The sequence below is a fragment of the Anser anser genome (genome assembly GCF_964211835.1).
Source record: "Anser anser genome assembly, chromosome: 2".
NCBI lineage: Eukaryota > Metazoa > Chordata > Aves > Anseriformes > Anatidae > Anser > Anser anser.
Genome location: NC_139721.1, coordinates 156,911,245 through 156,938,159, shown reverse-complemented (window position 1 = coordinate 156,938,159; position 26,915 = coordinate 156,911,245). Strand labels below are relative to the sequence as shown.

General features: G+C 42.5%; 1 protein-coding gene across 5 annotated transcripts in view; it reads left to right on the top strand.

Moving 5' to 3' along the window:
* Positions 1-26,915, top strand: part of LOC310894974 (sodium channel protein type 5 subunit alpha-like) — a 209,339-nt gene that overhangs the window by 121,872 nt on the left and 60,552 nt on the right. For all 5 annotated transcript variants that reach the window (XM_083825713.1, XM_083825712.1, XM_083825716.1 and 2 more), the window contains one exon: positions 15,717-16,187. In XM_083825713.1, coding sequence (XP_083681839.1) covers positions 15,717-16,187 — 471 coding nt within the window. The remainder of the gene's footprint in view (positions 1-15,716; positions 16,188-26,915) is intronic.

Sequence of the window (26,915 nt, the reverse complement as noted above, 5' to 3'; positions counted from 1 at the left end):
CACTCCCACATCTTTGGAAGCCTTAATGGATATTTCTTCTGTTTTAACATGGCCCATGACTGTGATACATAGAAACCTGGAAATGTCACATTCTTGGAAAATAGCAGTTTTTCCTTCCGTGCATTCTTTTACTACAAGTCAGTGTAGGATGGTTCCTTGAAGAGGTGTTCTGAGAAAGTGCCGCTAAATTTCCGTCTGGTTAAAATCTGTGGATTCCCAAACCGAGAAGATGCCCAAAAAAATGAGTAGGTCTCTTTTACCACCATTTCAATATTTAACAACCAAGGTTTGCTGGTAAAATGGCATATCACCGAAGCAGTTCTGTCAGTCAGGTCTCCGCAGTGTCAGGTGTCTGCAGCAAGGCAAGAGAGAAAGAAATCTAGCTACAGGGAACGTAAGCAAATTGTAATTTCTTACTATTTCCAATTCTGCATGTCCTTCCACAACAGTCTGTCTTCCTGCTACTGAGAGATTGTCCTGAGCACCACCAATGCAACCTGGATGTGAACAAATACCTGAGAAGAAGAGTGAGATGGATGAAAGGCCAGTTAGCATGCATTCTGGCCTGACAGATGTGCAAGAGAGGGGTTTGAGATGGGGATGGTTTGAGCTGGGAAGAGAAGCGAGTACAAGGATATGTGATGCTTAGTCTGTGAGAATAATTTCATGGTAATTTCCTGGCCCAAATCACCCTCCTAAGTGACAGACCCTAAGCACCACAAGGAGCCATTGGGTGCCATGTATCTATCTAACAATTAATAGTTATGGCTGTAATCCCACAGTTAGGCAAAATCACTTTGTATGTGCTTGCAAGTTTACATCTATCCCCATTAATTGTTTTCATTCCTGTATATTTTTGAAATGTTAAGAATGAAGCAAAAGCATGTGATAAATATTTAATTCTGATTAGCTTTCCTTGCTGCATCTTTGCTTTGTTAGCATTGTTGCCTTTAGTTTGGTGTATGCAGTCAAGCAAACATAAGAAAAACATGAAAAAAAAAGAAGAGAGGTAGCTGTGATGTGTAGTATATAAATGTGTAAGACAGGGCTGCTAGTTGCATTGTGTGGTCTTCAGTATGGGGGCTTTGTTTCTATATAAAACTGTTTCCTAGAGTCAGTTGCAGAGTATTACCATTTGTGCACCATGTTCTCTAACTGACGAACACTCTCGCAGTGTAGAAGCCTGCCCGGCAGGATTCCTCCAGCTGGCCAACCACGCAGATGTACCAGGAGGTTCACAGGCAAGGGATTGCCCCACCTGGGAGGTTGTGGTCAGCACAGAGTATGAAGAAGTTTAATAACACGCAGCAAGATGATTGTCTTCAATTGTCCTCAGCATAAGAAAATGTTTCTGGGCACATTTAATTTATTAGCGTGGGAGTAGCCATAAAGTCCTGTCTCACCCAATACTGATATATTTCCATCACTGCAGATTTCTCAGCAGATCACAGCTGAGCTTGAAAGAGGTTTATGGTAATGTATCAGGTTTTCTCTTTAAATGAAATGGATACAGGGAACTATCACTGTCGCTTGTGGTAAAATCACAAGTAATAGCAAAATAGCTAGGCATCTAGCAGACCTAGGTAAAAGTGGATTGAAATTTTACATTTCAAGAGCTCAGACAGAAGAAGTGTATTAGGATAGTAAAAGAAGGCCTTCAGATGAGACTTGTATTTCTGCCTGAAATGAAGGGACCATCACCGAGGGAATCTACATCAAGACTCTGGCCTTTTTAGGAGACATGAAGCATTACCCAAGGGTGTTACGAGACCATGAAGCTTTTTATAGGGTGATTAAAGATTGCTTTGCCCCGAAGGAATAAGACCTCATTCATTAATATTTCTTGTGCCAATAAATGAATGAAAATGGAACACTGATGACTTACGATAGCGCATTTCCAGCTGTCTGCTTATTTTCTTTCCAAATTATACACAAATCTAAAACTACTGAAGCCCCATTTTCAATGATTTTATTGTCTATCCCTAGAGAAATGTACAACTCAAAAGTTGCAAACACTCTTGCTGTCCTGAATCAAGTAATTATTTTTGTATTTAATGACAAACATGCTCTTATTCATGGGGGCACTGAAGAGTTCTACTCTGTGAATAAAGGTTAATCTCCTTAGAGGGAAATGTAGTTTTTATATTGCAGTTGTACAGCTGATGATTAATATAAACGAACTGGAATCTTAAAATATTGTGTGCCTTCTAACTGCAAATACTAGGTTACATCCGCTTGCTGGAAATTAAAGCAAGTTTGGGAAGGACGTTACAAGCCCAAGTTACAACATTTTAGTCTTTTTTTTTTTTTTTCCAGTTTTTAAACCATCTTAGGGTTCTGCACTCTGAAGCTTTGTAAGCTTCAACCATCAAGCACGTGCTCTCATTGAGGCAATGTTTAGCCCATCAGTTCCTCTTCCTACAAAATGGAAAGAGGAGGGGATAAGATACAGCTGTATAAAACTGGGGAAGAATTGTCTCAAGTCTTACAGGAGCTCTGCTGGCCCCTACACTCCCCCGTGTTTGTGTCCTGAATGCCACTGCTCACCTTATCTGCTCTTTTGGCAGCTCACAACATTCTGGAAACGTGCATTTATGTTTCGGTGACATCCGCTGAGAAGGCCACTAGACAAACAAGCGAGAATAGGCATGTCAGGAACGGTCAGCATCAGGACAGGCAAAATCTGCAAAGCAGCGAGTGAGCGGGGTGCGTGCAGGACACCACAGCAGAGGGGAACGTGTCAGAAAGCTGCAGGAGCCTTGATAGAGCTGGGGGGATACTGGAGATGGGGGCTGGAGAGTTAGAGAGGGTCCAGAAGGAGCTGGGGAGCCCAATGAAACATTAACAAGAAGTGTAAGTGTCATTCGAGTCTGTCTTGTCAACTTGGACACCTATTTAAGTGAGGCGACTTTTCCTCCTCGAGTAACATGCAGCTTTGCAGAGAAGCAGCCCAGAATACATGAATAAGCACATTTCAGGACACGAGTGAAATAGAGTTGAAACAACTGTCAGCATATTACCATCCTTTTTGCTTCCACTGATGTATCCTTATGGCTGGCAGCAGGTACATTTAGTGCGATACCAGAGAATCCAAACCTCAGAGGAACGTAGCCAAACCACAACACTTTCCCCAGCTTCTCCCTTTGTATTTTTCATGCCAGCTACCACCACAGTCCTTGTGTCCCAGAGCAATTTTTGCTCTTTTTATGTCCCATTATCCATCCTTGCTTGAACACTGTCCAGGAAGCAGAGCACTCAGGTAGCTGATGCTACTAAGCAAACATCTGGCCATATCTACTCAAGTATTAAACACCCATAAGAGGAATGAAAGGCCCAGCAGAAACAGATGGCATCATGTGATGAATTAAAAAGATGAATCCTGACACCAGCATCAATCAGTCCAGTTGTGTCTGATGACTCCTAGCAGAGATGGAAACCCTGCAAAAGAAAAACCTTTTGCCTAAGACTCCAGGCTTTTAAAATTCGGTGCCCACATAAACAATTATTGTTTATGTTATTGGGCAGATATATCCCACTCTCATGCTGAACACTAGAGGATGGTGCTAAAAAGTCTGGGGAAATCAAACTCAGGATATTTTTGATAAACCAGCCTAAAAGGCTGGGTTTCAAAAATACCATTGTATGGCAGAATAAGTAGAGAGCATTCCAGGCTGGGAAGTGTAAGACTGCTTTCCCAAGAGAGATAAGGAAAATACACCTGGGAACAGATGGGAGGAGAAACTACTTTCCAAATGTTCTCCTAAAAAGTAATCTGTTTCCTAATGTCACTACAGATTTATGAGTTTGTGCATCCTGCTACAGGCTCAGTTGTTTTTTCTGAAGAGTTGACTCTTGGCACTTGGTGACTAAATCTGAGCAAGCGTCTTGTACTAGGGGACGAGTGTGTTCAGTTCCTATTTTCAAGGTACTATTTAATGTCCATGTTGAATAGGTATAAAATCTGCTAACTTTTTCCTTGAAACATCCATTCATAGAAAGGTAGATATTTTAAAGTATAAATGGCTAAAATCCTAACAAAAGTGGTTGTACAGAAGAAGAGTCAGTTTTTACTTCTGATAAAGCTCAAAGGAGACTGAAAACAAAAACTGGACCAGGGCTCTTTTTTCATCTATGAAATAAGAAATCTCCCAGAGCAACAATCCAAACCAGATTCATTGGTTTCCTGTGACAGGTTTTGGCCTTGGGTACAGATTTTTATCAGTAGAATTTTAAGGTATCTCTTCTGGATCTATAAATGATCTAGGATGTATCACAGAGAAATAAAGTCCCTTAATGCTATCCTCTTTTGTAGGTATGTATGTAAGGGAATATGAGACTATCTCCCATTCACCTTCATGGATGGGAGACATTAGAAATGTGGAGGAAGAAAACTGCTAATATGTTAGTTCAATAAACCTGCCCCTTGGAAAACATCTTTATGCTCTTTGTACTACTTGTATTTCCAAATCAAATATATTGACTCCCTTATATGAAACACTGAGAAGACAATATTTTTAATAGGATCCACTATATATGTGTATAATTTGTGAGGCTGATACGAGTGAATTTTCTGTTGAGATTTGGATTAGTCCAGGGATTGAAGTGGAGCTGAGTTTCCAAATAATAAAAAATAAAAATAAAAATGGTTACCTTGTTAGTATAGTAGGCAGCAGTATGATAAAACACTGCCTATTTTTGTATTATCTCTATGCTTGGGTAATTGTGTAAGTAGGATTTTGTCAGTGGTTAAGTTCTTGCTAATAGCAGGGTAGTTATTAAAAATCTAGAAGACACTGAGTGAAATTTACTTGGACAAGAGTGTGCAAACGTAGGTACAACTCAATGTGTCTCTTTATATTAATGTCACCGTGCAAGTTGTCTGGATGTCACTGAAAGGGTAATGACAACAGAGTTCGACCTTGCATGCACTGAGGCAAGGACAAGGTTTTAATGTTAAAATAGACCAGGTGGTACAAATTTAGTACATTATTAATTACTCATAACATCTTATGCTTGTATTTAAAACAGTCAGTTAAAAATATTATTTCTCCCCACCAAAACTGCACCAGTGAGTGGTTCATTCTAGCAGTTGCCTCTAGAAATAGCCTGTTAAAAGTGATATGTGGAACGATCAGGTAGTCATGACAGGCTTAACCTTCGTAGGAAGTGTATGGTGTTTAAAAGAGACTAGAATTGATCTTTTCCATGTGCAGTACATGTTCCTATCTGCGTTTCTCCACCTAGCACTTGTAAGGCCAGTGGATCACTGTCATATTTTCTCAGGAAGTGGGTACATGCTAATTGATTTTAGGGTTTGAACTGAAGGATATTGTTAAAAATGTTGATATTTTCCATGCTGAATTTTTGTGGAGATGCAAAAGGCATTTATATTTGTCTTTAGGTATGGAGCTATGATCTTTTGTTGTATCTGATCAACTAAAGTCGTCGTTGTGCTCCTTGTGCTACCAACTTCTTCATACGGGTGTTTCTTCCAGAAGGACATCCATGTCCCTTCTCCTCTCCTGTAACCTCGTGTCCCACATTTAGCTGTGATGCCATCCCATTTCTGGGAGCTTCAGCAAGTGCAAAATGCCTTGCCTTTGAAAACACGGGCAGGTGGCTACATCTATAAACTGGCCAGGGCATGAACTCCAACATTACGAGTGTCTCTCCTCCGTCTTGGTTGGCACATTCCTTGGCAACCCTGTCCCAGCGGGTGCCTGGGCATTCAGGGGACAACCCAGGGTGGGCTGCAGCCAGGGAGCAGTTCTGCCTGGGGGCAGAGTGGGGCCGGGAGGTCAGCTGCCTACCCTCAGGGCTGGGGAACAGGTCTTGGCTTGCCTTTATTTACTACCGCAGCTGTAATTTTTAGCTCACCCAACCGACTAGCTGTCTGGCTCTCTGTTCCTTTTTTCTCTCTAGAAGACTGGCAGTGAGCACAAACTCATAAAAATGCTCTTATGGATAGCTCACACCACTGACTTTCTCCTTTGCTTCCCTGATTTTATGTCCATCTTGAGAAAAAAAAAAAAGAACAAAAAAAAAAAAAAAGATTTTGAGTGGCCCCAGTTGCTGGGATTTCAGCCAGGCACACAGAATACAATTAATAAATAAAATCACTTTCAAATTTCTGCATCAGCAAAGCACCTTTTGTATTTCCTGACATAAGAAGGCTGTCGAAGATGAGGTCGTCATGTCTGGAAAGAGCAGTTTGCTTTGATCAAGTGGTAGAGCACAGACTTGATTTGAAGGCTGCTGGTAGCCAGTCCTCCACAAAGTGCTTTTCTTACATTTTTGGGGAATGCTTTTCTTCAAAGCACAGCTTAAAGCCAGCTTTATCCTGCCAAGATCCACTACGGGAAGAAAGGACATGCATTCTCCGCCCTTCCTAGAAGTAGCCATGGCAAATCCAGAGGGGTCAGGTTGCTGTCTGGGGCCACCACTGGCAGAAGATGGCAAAGGAAATGGACCACATTTTAGGACAGCAACAAGGCATGCCCGTCAGCACCTCTCTGCCCTCCCTTCTGTTGGCAAATATAAGATGGCTCTCATTTTTGGGATGTAACCAGGACCACCAAACTCTCTGGCCTTTTATCTTTAATGCACGGTATGATTTTGTCCCACGTTTGGGCCAGCTGTCTTCTCCAGCCCAGGTGTGTCAAAGCTGCAAGCCCAGCTGCGTGCTCTGAAGACAGGAGATTCCAGACTCTGCAAAATAATTAGTAAAAATCTCTTCTGTAACTCTCCTAAGAAAGGCCCTTCTGTCTTTGTCACTCTGTTTTGCCCTTCCAGGAATCTACACATGCAAAATGCAAAATCTGAACCTCCTTAGACCCACAAATTCACTAATTGGGCATTCCTTTTCGCACTTCGTTTAATGGTAAAGTGTGATTTCACAATTATAATATCAAACCTGGGAAACAGCCTAGAAAGTAACTTTTAAAAATGTTCCCTTCCCTGTTAATAATTTAAAATGCTAATGTTAATTATTTCTTGGGTCTGTGATTTAATTTTCTAGTGTCTGGGCCTACACTCATATTGATTTTGCTTTGCTGCAATATATTGGCTTCAGGGAAGTCATTCGTTACCGTAGCCATTATCACTGGGTTTCTCTCTGTTATTCTGCTGCCTTTTTTTCGTTTTCTCCTTTTGGTTCTCTGCAGCTTACCTTTCCCCAGATGTTTTCCGCCATGTGACAATGGGAATCACCTCTTTCTGTTGATCTCCAGCCCTGACTGCCCAAGGGACACAATGACCTGTAGAAAACTGAATGGAAATCATAATGCAGTCTTTGATCAAGGCTGGGTGTCTCCACCTCAGGTGTAGGATCTGTGTTGTAAAGGGAAGACTCCAGGAAGGAGGGATGGGGCAAAGAGCTGGAGTGCTGATAGCGTGTGCCCCTGCACTTCTCTGTTTCAATGTCCAGAGCTGCTGCTGTGGTCAGGGCTGCACAGGCTGGATCCCACTCTGCTGTGACCATGCAATGTCCTCTTCATGTGCGCAGTTTTGCAGGGTCAGGACTGCCTTTCTACAATGAGTTTCTTTCTTGTGCCTGGTCATTTTGTGGTAGTTGGTACAACAGTTGATGAGGTGGAATTTGCATATGAGCAGTGAAAATATTCCAAGGATAATATGGGTGTTCCTCGCTGGATCACTCCTTGCTGGGAGCAGCAATAGCAAAAGCTCTTAAAAATGTACCGTCAGTCCAAGCCAGTGCAGTCAGTCTTCCTTTCCAGTTGTCTTCACATCCTCGTCACCATGGCAGGTAAACAATTCTCTTCATTTAGCTCTTGGTTTATAATCAGTAAACTTTCTGTAACTTCCATAAGGCCTTTGGGGTCTGTTGAGCCTTTAACATCTTGGACACCGTTGTCTTTTTGGGAGAGGTTTGCAACTGGGCTTGTCTGATAGCACTTTTTGTACGTCTAGACTGGTTTGAGAAGTCCTCAGCAGCCCTGGTGGAGCTCTTGCTATGCTGGCGAATTAGTGTTGTTGTGATATCTAATGAAAAACCTGTGGGAACATGTTTAGTTTTATGCTGTGGCTTGAGCAGTGGGAAGAAGATATCTCTCTGCTCACCATCCCACCCTCCTCTCCACATTCAGACTTGGAGACTAAGATTTTCAGATCAGAGAGTGCTTGGTTTCCATAGGCTTGCCTTCTGAGTTTTCTAAGGGGCTTACCTTCAAAAAACACTGGAAGTCCGTCAGTGAAGAAGGCATCTAAATTTATTTCAGTAAACTTGACCAGCACTTGGACACAGTACAGTGTGTGTATAGGTTTATACCTGCATAGGTGGATAACAGATCAAAAGGATGTGGTACCATGGGAGATCCTCCAGGTTGGGCAAGCAGTGCCATGGGTTGCTCCAAATCTGTGTGCCAGCATGAAGAGGATGGAGGCAAGGTGTTGCAGAGGCTGGAGGTGAGGAGAGGCAGAAATTAGGGGCTGGTCCCTGTGGGATGGGAGCTGGGGAAGCACCAGCCTCACCTTCCCACTCAGCCTCCCACCCCAAAAAAACATTTCCACCTTGAGGGTCAGCCTCTCAGGCTGGCAGCAGGAGCAATTTTACATGGTGGCCTTTGCCTGCTGCCTGCTCTCAGAAGGATGTGCCCATGGCAGGTCTGGCAGATCCCTGTACTTGCCTGGCTTTATATCTCTGCTGAAATCAGGCAGAGATGAATGGCAGCTTAAAGTGACCTCAGAAAACCCCTCTGTGACACAAAGGTGCTGTGGAGTGTAATTAATGGGCCTAATCTACCCTTCCATTACTCAAGCAGATTTATTCCCTGTGTAAAGTGTTGAGAACAGCACCGAGGAGTCTGACCCATTAATTATACATACCCCTTCAAGCCCCAAGAGGAATAGGGTGGCCGTTCAAACACCATCGGACATGGGCGAGCCCAGCTGCCCCCTAGCACCACTGCCCTGCCTTGTACCACACGAAGGCAATCGGGCACACGAGAGCCCACTGAAACTGCAGGGAAACGTCATGTCAATACCCGAAGTGGAAGACAATCAGCAAAACTCTTAGCTTTATGGTGAATAGCACAAAAATGGTGATAGGCTGGGGAAAGCCATTCGTCTCACCTGGTTTCTGAAGTCAACCACGCCGATGGCTACACCTGTATCAGCCACCCTTCCTATTCTTACTGGTAGCCGGAGAACAAAAGCACTTTTACTCCTTCGTTTCATCTCACCTGTGCAGCCGTCAGTTTTAGGATGAGACACCTTGGGCCCAGGCTTGTCTAATTATTCGGGCTGGGAGTAGCCTGCCTGTAAAGGGAATCCCAGGTACCTTTGACAGGCGTGTGTGACCATCAGGCGTACCCCAGCACTGCGCTTTTCAAGCGTGCTGCCTGTGACAATTCTTTTGTGCAGGCAGGAAGAAGGTACACGGGTAGCTGTGAGGCTGGGGGAAAATTCAGGCCTTCTCTTCTTCCTGGGGGAAAATGGAAATAATTCACATGATATGATTGAAGTTATAGCTACTTTGAATTGCGGGTGAATTCTGCTATCATACTGCTTCCATTCTTCTTTCCCATGCAGAACATCTGCTTACATCATGAAGTAGTTTAGTGAACGTACATGAGAAAGAAGCTGATTTTGCTGCATTGTTTTCATTAAATTTTTATTTTCTTGTATTTAAGCAGGCAAACCTTTTATTCACCAAACAGGTTAACATGGAGTTGATCAGAAAAATATCCTATTGCAACAAACTGGTATTGTGGTGCTCCACAAATATCTCATCTACAACTGCTAGCCTGCCTTGTGGGACCAAACACAGTCCACTAAGGAAGCTGCATGGCTGCAAGGCAGGAAATTCCTATCCTCATTTCCACATGTTTTCCGTGCTGATCTTGGGCAAGAAACGGAAGATTTGTCCTTGTCTGCTGCCTGCACCGAGCCAGAAGAACCTCGTGTTGTTCTTGTGGTATCACAATCATTTTGACAGCAAGAAACCAAGATATCACAAGCCTGGGATTATGAATTGAACACAGGATAAAGAGAAACTGGGCTGGGAGGATATAAGCCTCTTATCCAGCACAAATAGCTGAAATAATAGAAAGGGGAATATAGAAAATAACTGTTCATGTAAATTGCTTTCTGCAGAAGTACTCTCTCGGTAAACTTTGCCCTAGGATGAAAAAGTACAAAAGATTGGAAAATGCACTTCGAAGGAAAGAAATAATCCTCCACTTGCAGAGAGATGGACTAGATGGCCTGTTCCTGCAGGTCTCTGGCTGAAGCTTAGAACTCATACTTCCTTGGTGCAGTGAAAGCCCCTTTATGAGCAGTTGTTCTTTGTAGCTTCTTGGATTTTGCTACATCAAACAAAAATTAAATAATTGATGCGTATTGTGTTAGGCTTGCTAGAAGGTCTCACTTAAGAGAAAACTGCATCTTTCCCACCTGTGATGGCCAAAGAGCAGTGCAGATGTCCGCTGCCATCAGAAAACAAACAGGAAGGAAGAAAAGCAGATTTTTATATTGGTCAGGGATCTTCATGCTGGTCTGTGCTAACAGACACTGCTGGAGAGGTGGTATTGAATAGGCTGAAGTTTACAGGTACTGTTTTATCCACAAAAAAAAAGTACCAGATGAGTAGTCACGATCCCGTCAGGTACCCCACTGTGCTGCTCTGCCCTGACTTTTGTGTGCAGCTGAGTGACAGCAGTGACAATGTACTGACACAGGGATACCATTTGTTTTAAATGTTTTGTTGTTGTTGTTTTGTTTTCTTTCGTTTATTTTATCATTTTTATTTTTTATTTCTCATGACAGAACTCATTGATTCAGCATGTTTTCTGCTCTGGACCCTGTTGTCACAGAAAAAAATTGCTTAACTGGCTCCTGGGAGAATCCTCTTCCATGTGAAAGCACCCTCAGGTGATGTAGGTCTTCATAGCTGCCCTCAGCTGTCCTTCCTATCCTCCATCTCTTGCAGTGGAGATGACAATATACATCTTCAGTCTGAATATTTTCAGTTGTTTGAAGGGTCCTGCGGGCAAAAGAAGTGCTCTTGAGCAGACTGCTGTATTTTGTGAACATCCCCCCCTGCAAAGTTCCCTTCTGACTCCAGCCTGCTAGGATTTGTCCAGTATGGTGCAGATGGGAACACCTAGCCTTAGTTGCTGCTCAGTGTGAAAGCTTGTTCAAACCTCATGGATAGAAAAAGACTGGGGGTTTGGAAATCAAGCTGTCTTGTTTTGTTGGCAGTGTGCTATCAGGACAGATCCTGCAACAGGAGAAGCCACAAAAGTGAGCTCGTATCAGATCCTCTGTAACCAGACAATACCATCAGCTGAAAACCTTGCCTTGGAGATGGTTTTACCCTGCCATTGAATTGGTGCAGGTGCAACACTGTTTTTCATCCTAACTGATCAAAATACAGAATTATTTTAAATCTGCTGGGAAATGGCCTTACACTTAAGAGAGATTTCAGCCTATGTTCAGTGCAGTGCTGAGCAAGGTGCCAAATGCCCTCTGCCTCAGTGATCCCAATGAGAGCACAGGGTAGAGAACACATTGCTGGCTCAATGTACAGGAACAGCAGAGGATTGCAAGGGCTGCACATTGTTTAACTGAATAATAGATGAAAGGCTAAATACATAAAGATTTATAACATTCCATTTTTGCCAAATCAAGATAAATACAGGAATGGAAAGGAAATGAGGCAGTAGTCACAGGCTTTTGCTCCTAAAGTATTTTAACTTCAGCATCAGAGTTTGAAGACAGCTGTTTTTCAAGGAGGTTTGAGCAAAAGGTGTCATGTAAAATTTAGCTGTCTGGTTGCGTCCTGTGATGGCTGGGTTTGGCAAGTGGTGTTAGTTATTTGGTCTGCACCCGTTAGTGCCCTAGCTTCAAACTAATTAAGTGGTCAAGCTAGCCTAGACTTCATTAGGCATCTCCAGAGGTGGTTCAGCTCTTCAGCATCTCGTCGGCTGCCAGACTGGCTCTACCCTCTACAGACATCCTAGGAAAACTCCAGCTTAAGCACCTCAGGGAGGCACCTGACATTAGGCTGGATGAATCTGATCCTTGGTGCCTTATAATGGCATAGCCAGAGTTGGTGGCTTTGGGAAGGCATTAAAAGTGAGAAAGCCTGTGAAAGCATGATGTACTGTCATTAGGGTAAATGCTTAACATCATTATGCTAAAGGATTTGGGGTTTCTTTGAGTGCATCTGTCATTTGATTCCTAACCTCAAAGACTGAAAAAGCGACCTGCTTTCAGAGATGGGATGGTCGGTGTCACTGGAAAGCAGATCCCTTTTCAAGGGACAGATGGACATGCAAATCTACCATTGCTTTTGAAGACTGAATTAGTCTTTAGTTTGCTTTTACTTAAGCTGAAAGCATTGCGTTGGCAACCAGGAGGACTGGATATTATTAGTAACCTTTTACAGGAAACATGGTGTGTCATGGGTTGAGCATATATTTTTTTTCTAGAAAATGCAGTGTACAGTGAAATGGGGGGAATAAGTAAATATAAAGTGCTTATTCAGCAGTTCACTCTATTTGAACACCCAGCAATACACCTCTGAGGTTACCCGCTCATAAAGGAAAGGGGGAATGATATTTGAGACTTATTTTTGGCTAAAAGCATGAAGTGCAAATAGCTCTTTGTGCAAAATGTCAGCTGCATTTCTGGGAAGCAAACAACATTGCCTTGATAAGCCGTGGTAAATAACAACAGTAAGTACGTTACCACCAATCATACACACCTGTAAGTGTATCTGGATAGACTTCTGTAACTGTAGTTTGACATCTGAAATAAATATGAAAAAGTAAAACAAGGCATTTCAAACAAATAATTTTTCTCACATCAGAACTAAGTATAGGAGGAAATTCAGCTTCAAATAGCAAAATTTGGATGCCTACGTGGAGGTGTTTATGTACAGGGAGGGGGTGCAGTCTGGAGATCTGGAACTTGACTCAAGTTTTGTCTAGTGCCACTGGGGATGCTGTAGGGTGTCCATCCTGGCCTCCAACTAGATGCAGTTCTCCCATTAGGAGTATGTAGCATCAGCACAAGTTACCTCCTGCCCGTGCCGGGGTCAGTTGGCGCTTTATGGCTACCTACTGGCAACTGCACACAGCCCCTAACGGGGTCACCTGTATTTTCTCAGGCTCTGTTGACTGTCCTGTGAACCTCTTCTGGGTGAAACGGGGCTTAGATGCCCATTTGAGTGCCAAGCTTTGGTGGTTGTGGCTGGAGGCAGCTGCCGTCCTTGAAGCAGGTGTCAGTTCCCTAAATACCATCAGTCCGGTGCCTGCTGTGATGCCCTGTCATGCCCTGCTTGGATGTTAGCTGCAGATTTAGGGACACACACATCTCCTGTAGGTATGGTGCTGATGTCACAGCCTCAAGCATCAACAGACACCTCTAAAGTAACTGAATTAAAACTATACAGTCCAGAAGACTTTTGTTCTGCATTTCTCTATCTCCTTCCATCCTTCTGCTCCTTCACATGTCCCTAGACTAGGAAGGAGACACATTCCAACCTCTGCCTACACTGATGGCCTGGGCAGTGTCTCATTCTGCACAGGTGCTTATTTTCAGGATGCGTGTATCAATCGGGATATCTCTGAGACCTCATCCCTCTATCAAATTTGCTTGCAAATGGCTAACGCGATTCTGCCAGAAACTTGTTTGTAGATGGTCTCCCACCTGCCTTGCAATAGATCTTGTGCCTGAATTCTCAACCAGCTATCGGAGAACATCACTTGCAATACCTCCGAATGGGATATGAGATGAACGACTGATTTCACCAGACAACCACAATGATCATGAGAAGATCTGTGCAAGCTCTCAGCGACACTCCAATATGATGGACCAGCTAAGAAACAATTAGCTTTAATCTCACTTTATTTTTGAGCAGGGCTGTGCTCAGTAAAACATTGCTGTATTCAGTAGTTCATAATGGACACGGGCATCTGCAGTGCTACTGACTGCTTTCGTTTATAATCACGGTGATTGCAACGAGTACGTTATGAAACAGGACTGACAGGACACTTGAAATAAAATGTCACCAGAGTGATTAAGACCAGGGTAGTTTGCAAAATTCCAGCTCATGTGTTCTGAATATTTGAACGAAAGAGCTGGTGAGCGGGGCGGAGGAGGGGAACGACACGACACAGCAAAATTTCTGCCTGTTTGGTAAGGCTCCGTTAAATGTAAATACTTTTTATACTTTTTATTGTAGGCTAGCAGACTTTATCAATTTAAAATATAATGAGAAAGGCAGAAGCCAGGGGACTTGCAAGTACTTCTTGTAGCATTAAGAGATAACAGAGACAATATCTTCACAAAATCTCTTTTATTGCTGAAGTGCTGCAACACTGAACTCTCCCTTGCATTGCTGGCATCCATCAGCCTTGTTCAGGCAGCAGCTGAGTTGATAGCAGGCAGTTTGGTCCTAGGTTATTTTGGGTGAGTATATTTTAGCTGATATTGGTTTGAGTCACCTCTGCACCATTCCCATCATCCCAAGCATCTCCCTCTGGTGTGAGCTTCTTGTCCTTGTCAGTCTGGCATGCAAGCCGTACTTCAGTCCTTCTTAGACCACAAACAGGTACAACATCACATATGCAGCAGCTGATAATCACCTGCAAGATGTGCTACTGGGAATGGCCTTTAAGAAGAAACTGGTTTTATTTCTTGGATATAATTATATTTATTGGGGGGAAAAATCAACATACCAGATGGGAAAAAAGTAGCTTAAAATATCAGATATGTTACTGAAATGTGTAGTTGTATCTAATCTTGAAGTTCTCTGCAAGCCCAGGTAGGCAGTTCTGAAGTTACAGAAGTAAGAGGAAACCAACTTGTAGTCTCTGGTTCAGTCTGGATCTCACATAAACCTGTGAATATATTCAAATATATTTTTTTCCTTATTAGTAGCAGCATTTCCAGGACCAAGCCTGCTTAGGGGGTGAGCCCTGTTCAGTTTTAGCCATATTAATTGAGGGTGTGATGGTTCCTTTTTCCTACAGGGCAAATGTTTTGAAACTATATGTTCTCTTAGGTATTTATTCACTGTCTCAGTAAGTTTTCTTCAAGGCCAAGAGGCTATTTAAATCAAGAGTTCTCGTGAAAATATATACAAATATTTAGAAAAGTTTCCAAATATACTATTAGGGTGAAATGCCATGCGTATGTATATCATAATGTACTATGAAATGTAAGTAACAATATTCACACTGAGAAAAATCTTCCTATATACATATATATATATATTTATTTATTTTTTTGCACATGTAAGCAGTACACTTCTGGATGTCAGTAATTGTTGCAATTAGTGATTTTCACCCAGATGAAATACTAGCAATGACAGGAAATTCATTATTCATTCATATCAGCTTACAAGAATATTTACACTACAGAGCTTCGAATGAGAATTTTATCCCTTGTTCTGTTTCTCAGCTTTTCCTTTTCTTTTTTTTGTGTTTTGGGATGCTGGAGGGAGAAAGGGAATATCAGTGTGGGTACTTGTCCATGCTGAACTTCTGTACCTGAAATTAATGTTTTTGGAAAAGTCTTCAGACCTCCATTCCCAGTGAAACCACCCATAATTAGAGGCAATCCCACAAATGCTGGTGATGTTAGTGCAGCACAGATGAGACAAGACTCAGATCCTCACACTTCCAAGACCAAAATTTGCCCTCCACATTCAAGGGTCATTAATTTCCTTTTAACTTTATTTGTTTCAGGTGCTCAACCTGTTCCTTGCCTTGCTGCTGAGCTCTTTCAGTGCTGACAACCTTTCGGCACCAGATGATGATGGGGAGATGAACAACCTGCAGCTTGCTTTTGCTCGGATCAACAGGGGTCTTCAGTATGTGAAACGCACGACGTGGGATTTTTGCTGCAATGTCCTCCGGCATCCCAAGACCACAGCTGAAAAGAAGGCAATGATGAAGCTTGCTGCCCAGAATACAGGTGCCCTGAACAACTGCGTGAACAGTCACACAACTGCTGAGCTTGGCAAAGACATGGAGAATCACAAAGAGAACCACGCTGAGGATGGGATGAATAAAAATGGGGAGAAACACCTGGGAATTACAGATAATGATGATTTCATGACCAATCCTGACCTGTCCATTTGTGTTCCTATTGCTGTGGGAGAGTCTGATATTGAGGAGGAAGATGAGGAGCAGAGCACGTTTACGGAAATGGAGCAGGTAGGCAATGAAAATGTTTGTTAGCTGCATCTTATTAAGATGGCCTTTGTTCCCACCCTTGCTCTGGATCCATGGCTCATGATGCAAATGTGCTATGGCCTAATCCTGCCCTTGATATGTTGCTAACTTTAGAGGAAGTTACACCTGCATATCCAAGAGCAAAATTCAGTCTCCAACAAGAGGCATTCCCTTCCTTTGCATTATTTGTGCTTGTCGAGATTAATTCTTCTAACAAGAGCAATTAAACCCTTTCTCACACAGGAGCCTGTTTTTCTTTCAGCTGAATCATGGGAATGGCACAGAACAAATCTTAGGTTCCTCTAACAGGGGATTTTCTTGGTGTACAGTACTGGGGAATGGCTTGGTTTGATTCGGGTAACAGGAATCCAGGGCCAGGTATTTCTGTTAAATAAATCTAGGCAGATGCTGATGAGACAGTGTGCCAGAGAAAGTGAGAAGCTATGGAATCACATGTATTCAGGCAGGAAAAATAGTCATTTGCCTGTTCTTTGGTGTGACTTTTCAGATTTTATTATTCCCAAAAGCTCTCAGTAGTAATGGCTGAAAACTTGTGTGTGGTTTTAAATGTTGGTGTAAAATGGAGAAGAAAAATCTTCATGGGAATGGTTTTCCTTCTGTCCTCCCCCCTTAACATATACAGTTAACGTGGATCCCTCACTCCTGTGGTGCCAGTGGAGATGTGTGGAGTTCAGCAGGCTCTGGATCAAAGCTCTCATTTCAGATTGAGTTGTCAGGAGGGATCCCCCATCTCTTGGTTGAAGGGAAGAAAGATCTGAAGCAAAGGAGTCCTTAGAGAAGGGATGTGCTAAAAAAAAAGCCCTGAGGAAGGATTCTGTGCCAGGGAGGCAGGCGCAAATTGGCTGTTAAATGTTAATTTCTGCTACATCAGTGTGGAAATCTCTTTGGTGCTAGTGCATCTGCCCACCAGCAGGTCTTAGGCATTGAGCAGACCTTGGGGAGCGGGAGGGCAAGGGGTCGGAAAACTCTATCAGCAAGCCCCACTGTCTGAACAGACTCCCAGAGAGAAAAAAAGAAGTGTGAAAATTTTGGCAAACACTTTTAGGGACTATTTTGTATCTTTTTCTTTTTTTTTTTAAGGAATACATGTATGGAAATAATCCGTGGATCAGTGTTGGTGGCACAGGAAAAAGAAAACACAAAGCTGACTGTGGTTATGTCTTTGGGGGGGTTTGTGGGGTAATTGTATGCTTAGTGACAGAGCTCCAGTGAGGTCCTGTCCATTGCTTCCCTTTTCTCACTGAACATAAAGCAGGAATTCCTAAAACCATTTGGGGCATGAGTAGGCTGACTTCTAGGGATAATATCTGTTTTTTTCTTTTCCTATCCCCTGGCTTGTATTAGTTAAACCTACAAGAGGAGTACACTTGAAAAGTGAAATACACAGTAGATGGCTTTCTTAGAATTAGCCAATCCACCAATACCGACTGGTATAAATATGTATCATAGTGTGTAAATGTGTTTAAATCAGGATTTTTTTTTTCTGTTTGACTTTTTTTTTATCCACACATTTCTACTATGTCTGACAGAAGGTCACAACTGTAAAATTTCTCACCCTTTTCCTTTACAATGCAGAGAAAAATTTGTTGCAACTTTGCACGTAAGTGTCCATGAGGGCTGGAAGCATGAGTGTGTGCATCTGCACACGTGTGTATGGTGTGTCACTGCACCCCACCTTCCTCAAGGTAAATAAGTGGTCACAATTGCAAGCTAAACTGTAGCATGGAGTATGGAGGGTTTGGGAAATTTACAGCTTATAGTACCTTAAAAATATAGAAATGTGGACTTCTGTTTAGCTACACAGTGTGTCCATGTGCGTGTGGAATTACAGCTTTAGTGAGATCTGTTAGAGTCGTGAAGGAACAAATTGATATAGAAAAAATTGATGTAGAAAAACAGACATTTTAATGAAATAGATCATTATGAATAAAAATGGATCTGAAAATATTAAGAAAACTTCTTCAAATTGTTTCAATAATACGAAAATGTTATCATACGTAACATAAACACTGAGGATTCAAAGTGAAACAAAATGGAAAGAAACAAACCAAATAGGAGAAACAAACCAAAGTGCTAAGTTTGCACACTGCATCGTTTTGAGAAATGTTCAATAAACATTAGGTTAGCATTGTCGCATTGCCATGAAATGTTTAGATTTTAGTGAAGCAATGTAGTTCACTGCTAGCATGTGCATGAAGTAGAAGGAAAGGGGTTGAGAAATATATTCATTAGCTTTGTCATCAGTGTTTTCCAGGCTTTGATAAGCAGCTGCTGCAGGTCACTGCTGTTCCCTGGTGCGTAGCCCCGATCAATGGTGTTCAACCTTTGTCTGCAGAGCTTAGGGGACTGCTGCTGGAAGGGTCCCAACAAGAAGCCAGTTCACTTGTCCAGCATTCACTTTTGTCAAATGTCTAGAGAGGAAAATATGTGCACGTGAGAGGGCTCCAGTTCAAAGATTAGAAACGTGTTGGCATAATAAATAAATAAAAAATAGGAAGAAGCTCAACAGCAGAAAGGATAATTGCAGGACGATCTTTGCATTTGTTTTCCTGCAAAACCCTAATAAATTTGCACAGCTGTAAATGTCTCAATAAGGAGAAGAGCCATGGGAAAACATACTCTGAATGATTCAAAGACCTGTCATTTTTAGTGGTGCATATTCCAAAGACATATGATCTCTGCACCCACCCAAAAAAATAAATCCCTTAATCAACACATAGGTTACTGCAAAAGCATTTATTGCAGCTGGAGGTCAATATTAAATCCCAGTTCCTTGAATGCAGCATTGTGGCTATTACAACGTGCAAGCTTTTGTTTCAAGGGCACAGAGGGTTAAAATTCCCTGCTCTCTATCAGAATACTTGATCCTGTGAGCCCATCTCTGCTGTGGTTCTTACCTCCTTCCTCCAGGATGGTCACGATAAACACAGAGAGCTCGCAAAGGAAGAATGTGAACAAAAGCAAAATTTACATGATTGCACTGAAAGGGCACAACTGCGGTGAGGTATCTTTTTGTGTAGAGGGCATCATACAGAAATTAAACAAGAACTACCAAGGGTACGTTAAACATTCAAATCTATTCTAACTTTCCCCTAATTATAATCCATATTTTTACATATTTAAATATTTTAGCATGTACAAAGAGAATGTGCATGTAGATTTACTGCTGGGGAGAAGAAAATGTACCCTGCTTCACTTTAAAGTTGTGGGCTGACCTGGAATTTGGCAGCCCTTTGGCAATATTGCCAGAACCTGCCTTCCTCCTCGTGCATGTAGATTTTGGTGCAGTTTCATGGGGAAAGAGACAAAAAGAACAGTATGAAAAGGGAATATATTCATTACATGCCTCTCAAGTGTGTGGCCAGGTGAACCTACACAGTCCTTACATGTCCTTCCCATTTGCTGTGTCAGCTGAACATCCTGGGCCGTATTCTGAGGCTAAAAAGGAAGGGAGGTCGGTCTCTAGCAGAACCACAAAAGTGTTGATCCCAATGAGATTTTAGGGTGAGGATCAGTTCAGTTTACATCTCCTGTACCAGTGCTTGTCTCTCTGGGGAAGTCATAAAATTACTCTAACATAAGGCATCTTAGCTAAGACAAATTACCCCCACAGTGTTAGATATAGCAGTTTGAAATTTCAGGTGATGAGAAACCCTTAGAAATCTCTACATTTAAATTTCAGCTTCCATTTCTATCATAAAATCTTACTGGCAGCAGCCGTATTTCCCAAAGCTACCCATTTTTGGCACTGTCATCGAGAGGGTTCCGGAGGAGAGAGCCCACCTGGTGGCTTCCTTTGATTCCTGAGATGTAAGTGAGATGCTCTGCCAGCTCGGAGAGCCAAGAGACACGTACCTATAGCCCACACATATGGTGAAAGGGTCAGAAAGAAAAGGTGAGCAATAAAAGTCAGCGCAGGTGTGAGAAGCTGGCAGAAGAGAGTGAGACAGAGGGGAAACTGTCTTCCATTTTTCCACTTTCTTTGAGATGTACAATTTTAAATATGGGTTGTCCTAGCAGGGAAACAACTCCAAAAAGCTCAGCAGCAACCACAGCAACAGTTTGCATCTTCTCAAGGTTCTTTTGGGTTCTCACTTTGGCTTCCTAAGTAATTAAAATTTGGAAATTGTTTTCTTCTGTTTTCATAGCATTCCTGTAATTGCTTATGAAGGCCATCTTTTCGTAGGTGACGTCAAACTTCAGGCTCCTAAAGGAGTAAGGAGTAAGGACCACTTTGTGGGACAGTAATGTGATGGGACAATTCAGTGTGCAATCCACCTGACACAGCAGATCCTACCAGAACTTACCTGCAGTTTAACTGCGTTGAAAGTTTCAGACATCAGAGGGCTTTGAACCCTTTACATTAGATAAATAAGTCTTCAAACTTCCTACTTTATCATTGCTTATCCTGCAAAGTGCCCACAGCTCTAGCCCAAAACGGTGTGTGCCTTTACCACAGCAACATCACTTTGTGGTTCAGAAAAAAAAAAAAAACAACACACCATGACAGACTAAAAGGAGGTTCCAGATGAGAAATGCCAGGCTGACATCCTGAATCAGTCCCCAAAGTACGGTGTCCTGCACTTACACCATGGAACTCCGTCTTGTTTCTATTACCCCAAGCCTCAAGGACATCCATGTGTTTCTGCAAGGTATTTGGATCATTTTCTGCATTGACGAGGTCCTCCAGTCAGCAAATGTCATTAGCACAATGTCAGAAAACGTCTCTAAACATTGCTTGTTGTTTGAGTCAGCCCAGTAGGGCTGTTATTGCCTTCTGCCCTTTCTTAAATTTAACTGCAGCATGTGTTGCCTTACTCTGACTACTGCCCTCGATCTATCTATGGCATGCTACCAAGAAGAAAATCTATGATGCTGCAGTAGCTAGTGGCTCGTGGCCACATTTGCCCCTTCTGCTGTGACAGAACCAGGCATGGACGCTGCTTTCTGCAGAGATAACACCTCTGCATTTCCCCATGCGGTGCAGTGCCAAGCCAGCAGCACTTGCCTGCTTGTCTCCAGAAAATGCCATTATTGATTTGTTCCGATGGAGTGGCTAATTGGGTCATATGGAAAGTGCTCGCTGCCTGCTGCTGGGATGAAGAAGCGCTTTGCAGCTCCTTCCCCGTTCCTCGACACCAGGCGGACGCGCTGAGGTTCACAGCGGCCAGGTCCCAGCTCCCACCGTGGCTGATTTGTGCCATCTGAGTCTGCAAAGATGCTCGAGAGCTGCCCCTACCCACTGCCCGAGGCTTTCCCCTGGATGTGGAAATCCTTAAACGGCAGGGAGTTATTGCCTGCTGGGGCTTACCTTCCCATGTCCTGGCGGGGAATTTTGCCTGTGGGAAGGGGATGTTTTTTTCCATCACCCCTCAGGGTTTCCTGGTTTCTCACCTGCTTTTTCTCAGGGAGGGATGCACATTGCCTGGATTTTGCACACCCAACAAACATTTGTTGCTCCACAAAAATCACTTTCTCAATCAAAAGCACTTTTTTTTCTTTTTTTTTTTTTTTTGATTAGCAGGTCTTCTCTCTTGTATATGTCAGCTTGGGATCTGTCAAATGCATCTCCCAGGAAAATCAGTTTTCCAGGCTTTAGATAAGTGCCTCCTCCATACATGCCAACGACAGAGCTGGCCGTGACCACAGTCTTTGTTCAGTGATACAGCTCCTATATTGCCCTGAACTGGATCAAATCCCCAAGCTTTTCTTCTCTTTTTCACCATTTTTTCAGTATTACTGACTTAATTTGATTTCACTTGACAAGGTGAAACTGTTTCGGATGGCTTTTTTTTTTTTTTTTTTCATGTTTCTACCAGTAAGAGATTAATAGTTTTGAGTGCAGAGAGGACCATTGGGATCATCAAGTTTTAGCTTTCTCATAGCACAGAGTCAAGGACTTCAAGCAATAATTTCTACACAGAGCCTGTAAGTTTATTTTCACTGTGATACATCATTTGTGAGATAGAGGAGGGAATTAAATGTCTCAGGTAACAGAGACTTCACCATGCACATCTGGACCCACATCTGTTCCTTTGCAATCATTGGATACTTAACTGTACAATTTCTGTACAGTACAGACCTGTTCCTAAACTGATATGAATTCTGTAAAAGTCAGTAGAATTATTCCACGTTGACATTAGTGGAGCTGAAATTACTGATAATTGCCCTAAAAATGCCATTGCATAAAGATTTTGGTATAAATTGTTTGTGACGATACCTTACTCTCCTGATAATTCTAACATCGACAAATCAGAGATACCATGAAGTCATATGTTTATTTGACAAGGTACATTAATTTCAGCCTTTTATTGCAGGAAATATCGTTTATTGTCAGGAAATGTAATGCCTTTTCAAGCAATATTTATATTCCTGCTGTTTTCCGTTACAGTCCTAGGGACAAATTTTCTTTTAGTACAACTGGATGAAATACCTTTGAAGTCAGTTGATGACTCCCCAGTTTATACTGGTAGGAGAGTGAGCCCACGTGTACACATGCACAATGTGCAGTAAATCTTGCAGCAGTCTGCGTGTCAGCTTTATTTGGGCCAATATTTTTCTGATCATTAAGTAAGTCAGCAAGTGTTGTTTTTTGTTGTTGTTCTCATTAGATACATATTTTGCCTGATTTTCTGTCTTTTTGAAAGTGTATGTTTTGGTCTGCATTTCTTGAAAAACTGCGTAGAACTCAATTATTTGCTTTTATCTTATTTTTAGCAATAAAATAGAACATATCTGTATTAATCACCTTAGGAAGAATAGCAGCAAGGCCATTAGAAAAAAACAGAAAGAAAAAAAAAAAAAAGGACTGTAAATCATAGCAGCAGATTTAAAGCACCTCTATCTTTGTCTTTGCTTTTACACGTAGAATGGCATTTGTATTTATTTCATTTCAGTACAATAGGGCAGCACAAGACTCAGTGTCAGATCTCTCCGCTGACGTGATCGTAGCAGTCACACCGCGTATAAAGGTTTTAGGGTGCTTATCCAGTAGACACGGTGCCCAGGAAATATGTTTGTCTGCAGCATAGTGCCTAAGGTCCGGGAAACACAGGGAGATGATAGGAGAAAGAGGAAAAAAATAAAAAGAAAAGAAAAGCCTGGCATTGAGCGAGCCGATATCAGGCGTAGCGGACTTGTCAACACGCATTTGGACAAGAGCCCAGACCGGGGACCATGCGTCAGTCACAGCCTACCGGGTGCCATTTCCCAGGATCCACGTCCCTCCCCGGAGCACAATGCTGCCCAGAAATGAGCATTTCTTGCTGTTTCTGCCTTTGGTAAGGAAAATGCCAACATCTAACATTTCGGACAAAATGAACAGCAGCCAGTTCTCGAACAGCTCCTGTGACAAGGGGAGACAGAGGGTGTGCGTGTTCAAGGGGCGTGAGGGCTTGACATTACTCCCCTCAATGATGGTCCAAAATAACAACATTTAAAATAATGGCATCTAAAAGTCTGACAATTATTCTGTTGCTATTGCCTGTATTAAAATAAGTCTTCCTTAATGATCAAAACATTACCGCCTTGTTTGGGTGAGAGGACCTGTAGTATTTCAGGCAGTCTCTCAAAGCACGCTGTACTTTGAGGCAAACTTCCAAAATTTAAGCTTCAATCAGAGGAGCCCATTAGTTTGAGTTCTTCGTATTATACTGTGGAGAGATCCCAATTACCAAAAGAAACATAAAGTAGAGTGTGATTAAACTTCAAAATGCAATTTAGCAGAAGGTATTAGCTTGAACTCTGAACAATGAACACTTATGAAACACTTTCACTGCCTATTTAAGCCTATTGAATTGATAACAAGCTAAATTAACTTTGGCAGTCCATCTTTTTGCCAAGTTCTCCCACTTAAACCAATTTTAAGACTGAACCCTTGGAATAATGAATCAATGCTTTATTATGGGCAGTGTGTTGCCCAGTGTGGGAAAAGATCTCAGGCAGCAAGGACCACACCATTAGAAATAACGTGCCCTGCTCCTCCAGGGCCAGAGTTAAAACACTTAAAATGTTCTGGATCAATCTGAGAAGGACCACTGCGAAAGTGCCCTTTTCTTCTTCAGGGGAAGGCATTTGGCAAAGCACCCAGGGTTGGTGCAGAGAGCAGCAGTTGGTAGCTGCACGATGTTTGTCAGGGGAAAAAGTTCACATTTATTCAAAATTTAAAAAAAAAAAAATCCAGGAGGGGCTGGCAATGTGTGTGTGTGTGTATATATATATACATATATATATATACACATACATTATATATATAAACGCATTATATTGGACTGTGTGTGTACATATATATATATATATATATATATATATACACGCCAAGATGCCAAGATGGGTTGGTACCAGAGGAGTTTTTGCTGTTAACACTCTCTGCTCAGCAGCTGTGGTTTCTGGCCAGCCTTAGCCACTCTCAATTTTAAGGCCCAGATTCTGGTATTTTTATCCAGCTGCATATTCATAGATACTTTTTTTTTTTTTTTCTAAACAAGCTCTCATCTTTGCTTCCAAATACCCTACAAATTTCAGGGAATAAAGCTGCTGGTCCTCCAGGAGTCCTGTGTTTAGCTACATAGATGTAAGTTCAAACTACAATGGCATTCACTCTGAGAGATGACAACACAATTGAAAATTCCCTTGGGAGCTGTGAACATCCAAATTAAGGGCATAATTTCATCTACCGTTACATTCACCGGGAGCTGGGCAACAGGCTTGCGTTATTTCTGATCTCTCAGACTGCTGTATCTAACCTGTTTTGTCTGCATTGTTCTTCTGCACGCTTCTGGTAGTGGTTTTGGTTTTAATAAATGAGGTTCCTGTAAAAGCTGTGTCATCAAGAAGAAGAAAAAAACAAAACAAAAACAAACAAAAAACATAGATGGAGTTACATGGGAAATATGAGCAGGACTTTCTCATTCTGATGATATTTTATGACTGAGTTTGCATCAGATTGTGACTGGCTTTTGCACAGGTGAATGGTGAGAGGAAAGACTGGGAGGGGGAGATAAGGACTGCAAAACTGGGCAAAAATCAGAGGCTAAGTTAGTCTGATGTGTAGTTGTTGCTGTTGGAGTGATGGAGCTGGTGGTGTAAGATGGAGTAAGGATGCCCCCTCATATCACCAGGTTTACACGTTCTCTTTCCTGCTTTCATACCCATCCACCCCTGCTGATGAATTTGTAGCCCCTAAATTTTGTACACGCTTCCTGTGCTGCAAACTCAAGGTAGGACTTCAGGCACTTCACATCAGCATCACAAATGCTGGTGTCTGCTAATGAAACGTGCTTTTAAAGTGCCACATGAGTCCTGTCCCTAGTGCTGTGCTCTGATATTGATCCTGGTTTTCCTCTGATTTCTCATTAAACCGAGCAGTAGCTACCCTGCTTTGCAGAAGTAATTCCTCAAATGGGGGTAGAGAGATTCCTGAACATACACGCTTAAAATAGGCAGCTGCGTGCCAGCCCTCCTTTCTTCCTAGCAGAGTAAGTGATATTAATCTTCCCCATCTCGTATTAAGGAAGCAAGGGGATTTTCCTGATGTATTTGGTGGTTTTTCTTTGCATGCTGAACGTGCAGAAAGATAAATCCACTGATTTTATTGGTGCTACAAGGATTTACATTTATTCATGGGAGGAGAACCAGGATCATAAATGATGGTAGCAAACCCCACCATTTGTTTCCCTGGATCGAGGCTATTTATTTCCCTCCCGTTTTAGCCCAGACTGTTGAAGGCTTTTCAGGCAGAGTGAATTCAGCATATCTGAGAGCTGTCAGCTTGACAGCTCTGCTGACTGTAGCCTCCTGTTGACTCTACACACGAAACAGGTGCTGCCCTGGCAGTAAGGCAAGCTCTCTGCTTTTCAGCAGCACTGCAATCTGCTTGCTTCTCCCCTTGTGCAGAGGTAGGATGCAAACAGTTCGGTTTTCACAATCGTTTACTCCTTGGCTTCTCCACGCAGGAAGGGTGCCAGTTACTCGATGCAAACTGTTGCCCAGAAAGGATGCCAATAGCTACCAGGCCCGGCAATTTTGTGAAATCCATAGCTGTCTGCAAGGAGGAACATAAACATCAACAGTTACTTCCCAGAGTAAACAGTCCTCTCGTAACTACACGTGTTACGCCACTGAGCTGGGTTTGCTCTACATGAAAAGCTCCTCAGGCTCCTATTATTTTTTTTTATATATCCCAAAACTGGCCGTAGGAAGGTTTGCAGGTTAAAATATGTTTCTGGCTATTAAAGGACTAATTGTTGCTGTATTGAGTGGCATCTCTTGAGCAGGCTCGGTGTCATAGTGTCGGTCATCTCCAAATGGCTAAGGCAGCGATGCCTCTGTTCCCAGAATCCTTGACTGCTGGTGGTGCTTCCCGCAATGGGCAATGTCCAAAACTCACCTTCAGGGTGCCAAAGGGATGCATGAGCCTGGTGGGGAGCAGGGAAAATGCATAAGATGGATATTTCCCATTGCACCATGGACTGGGTAAAGGGCAGTTTGTATTTGCTCTGTCCCAGCAGCCTTAGGGGATTACCCTGCCCACCTCATAAAATAAGTTGAATTAACTTCATCCTGCACCTCCTTCATCTGTGCCCACTGGATCAGCAGTGACATTTGCAAGTGGGGAGGGCTCCATCCCAGTGCCCAGTCCTTACCTCCCCTCCTCGCAGGGAGAGGAAGCTTCCTGCTATCAAAGGCTTT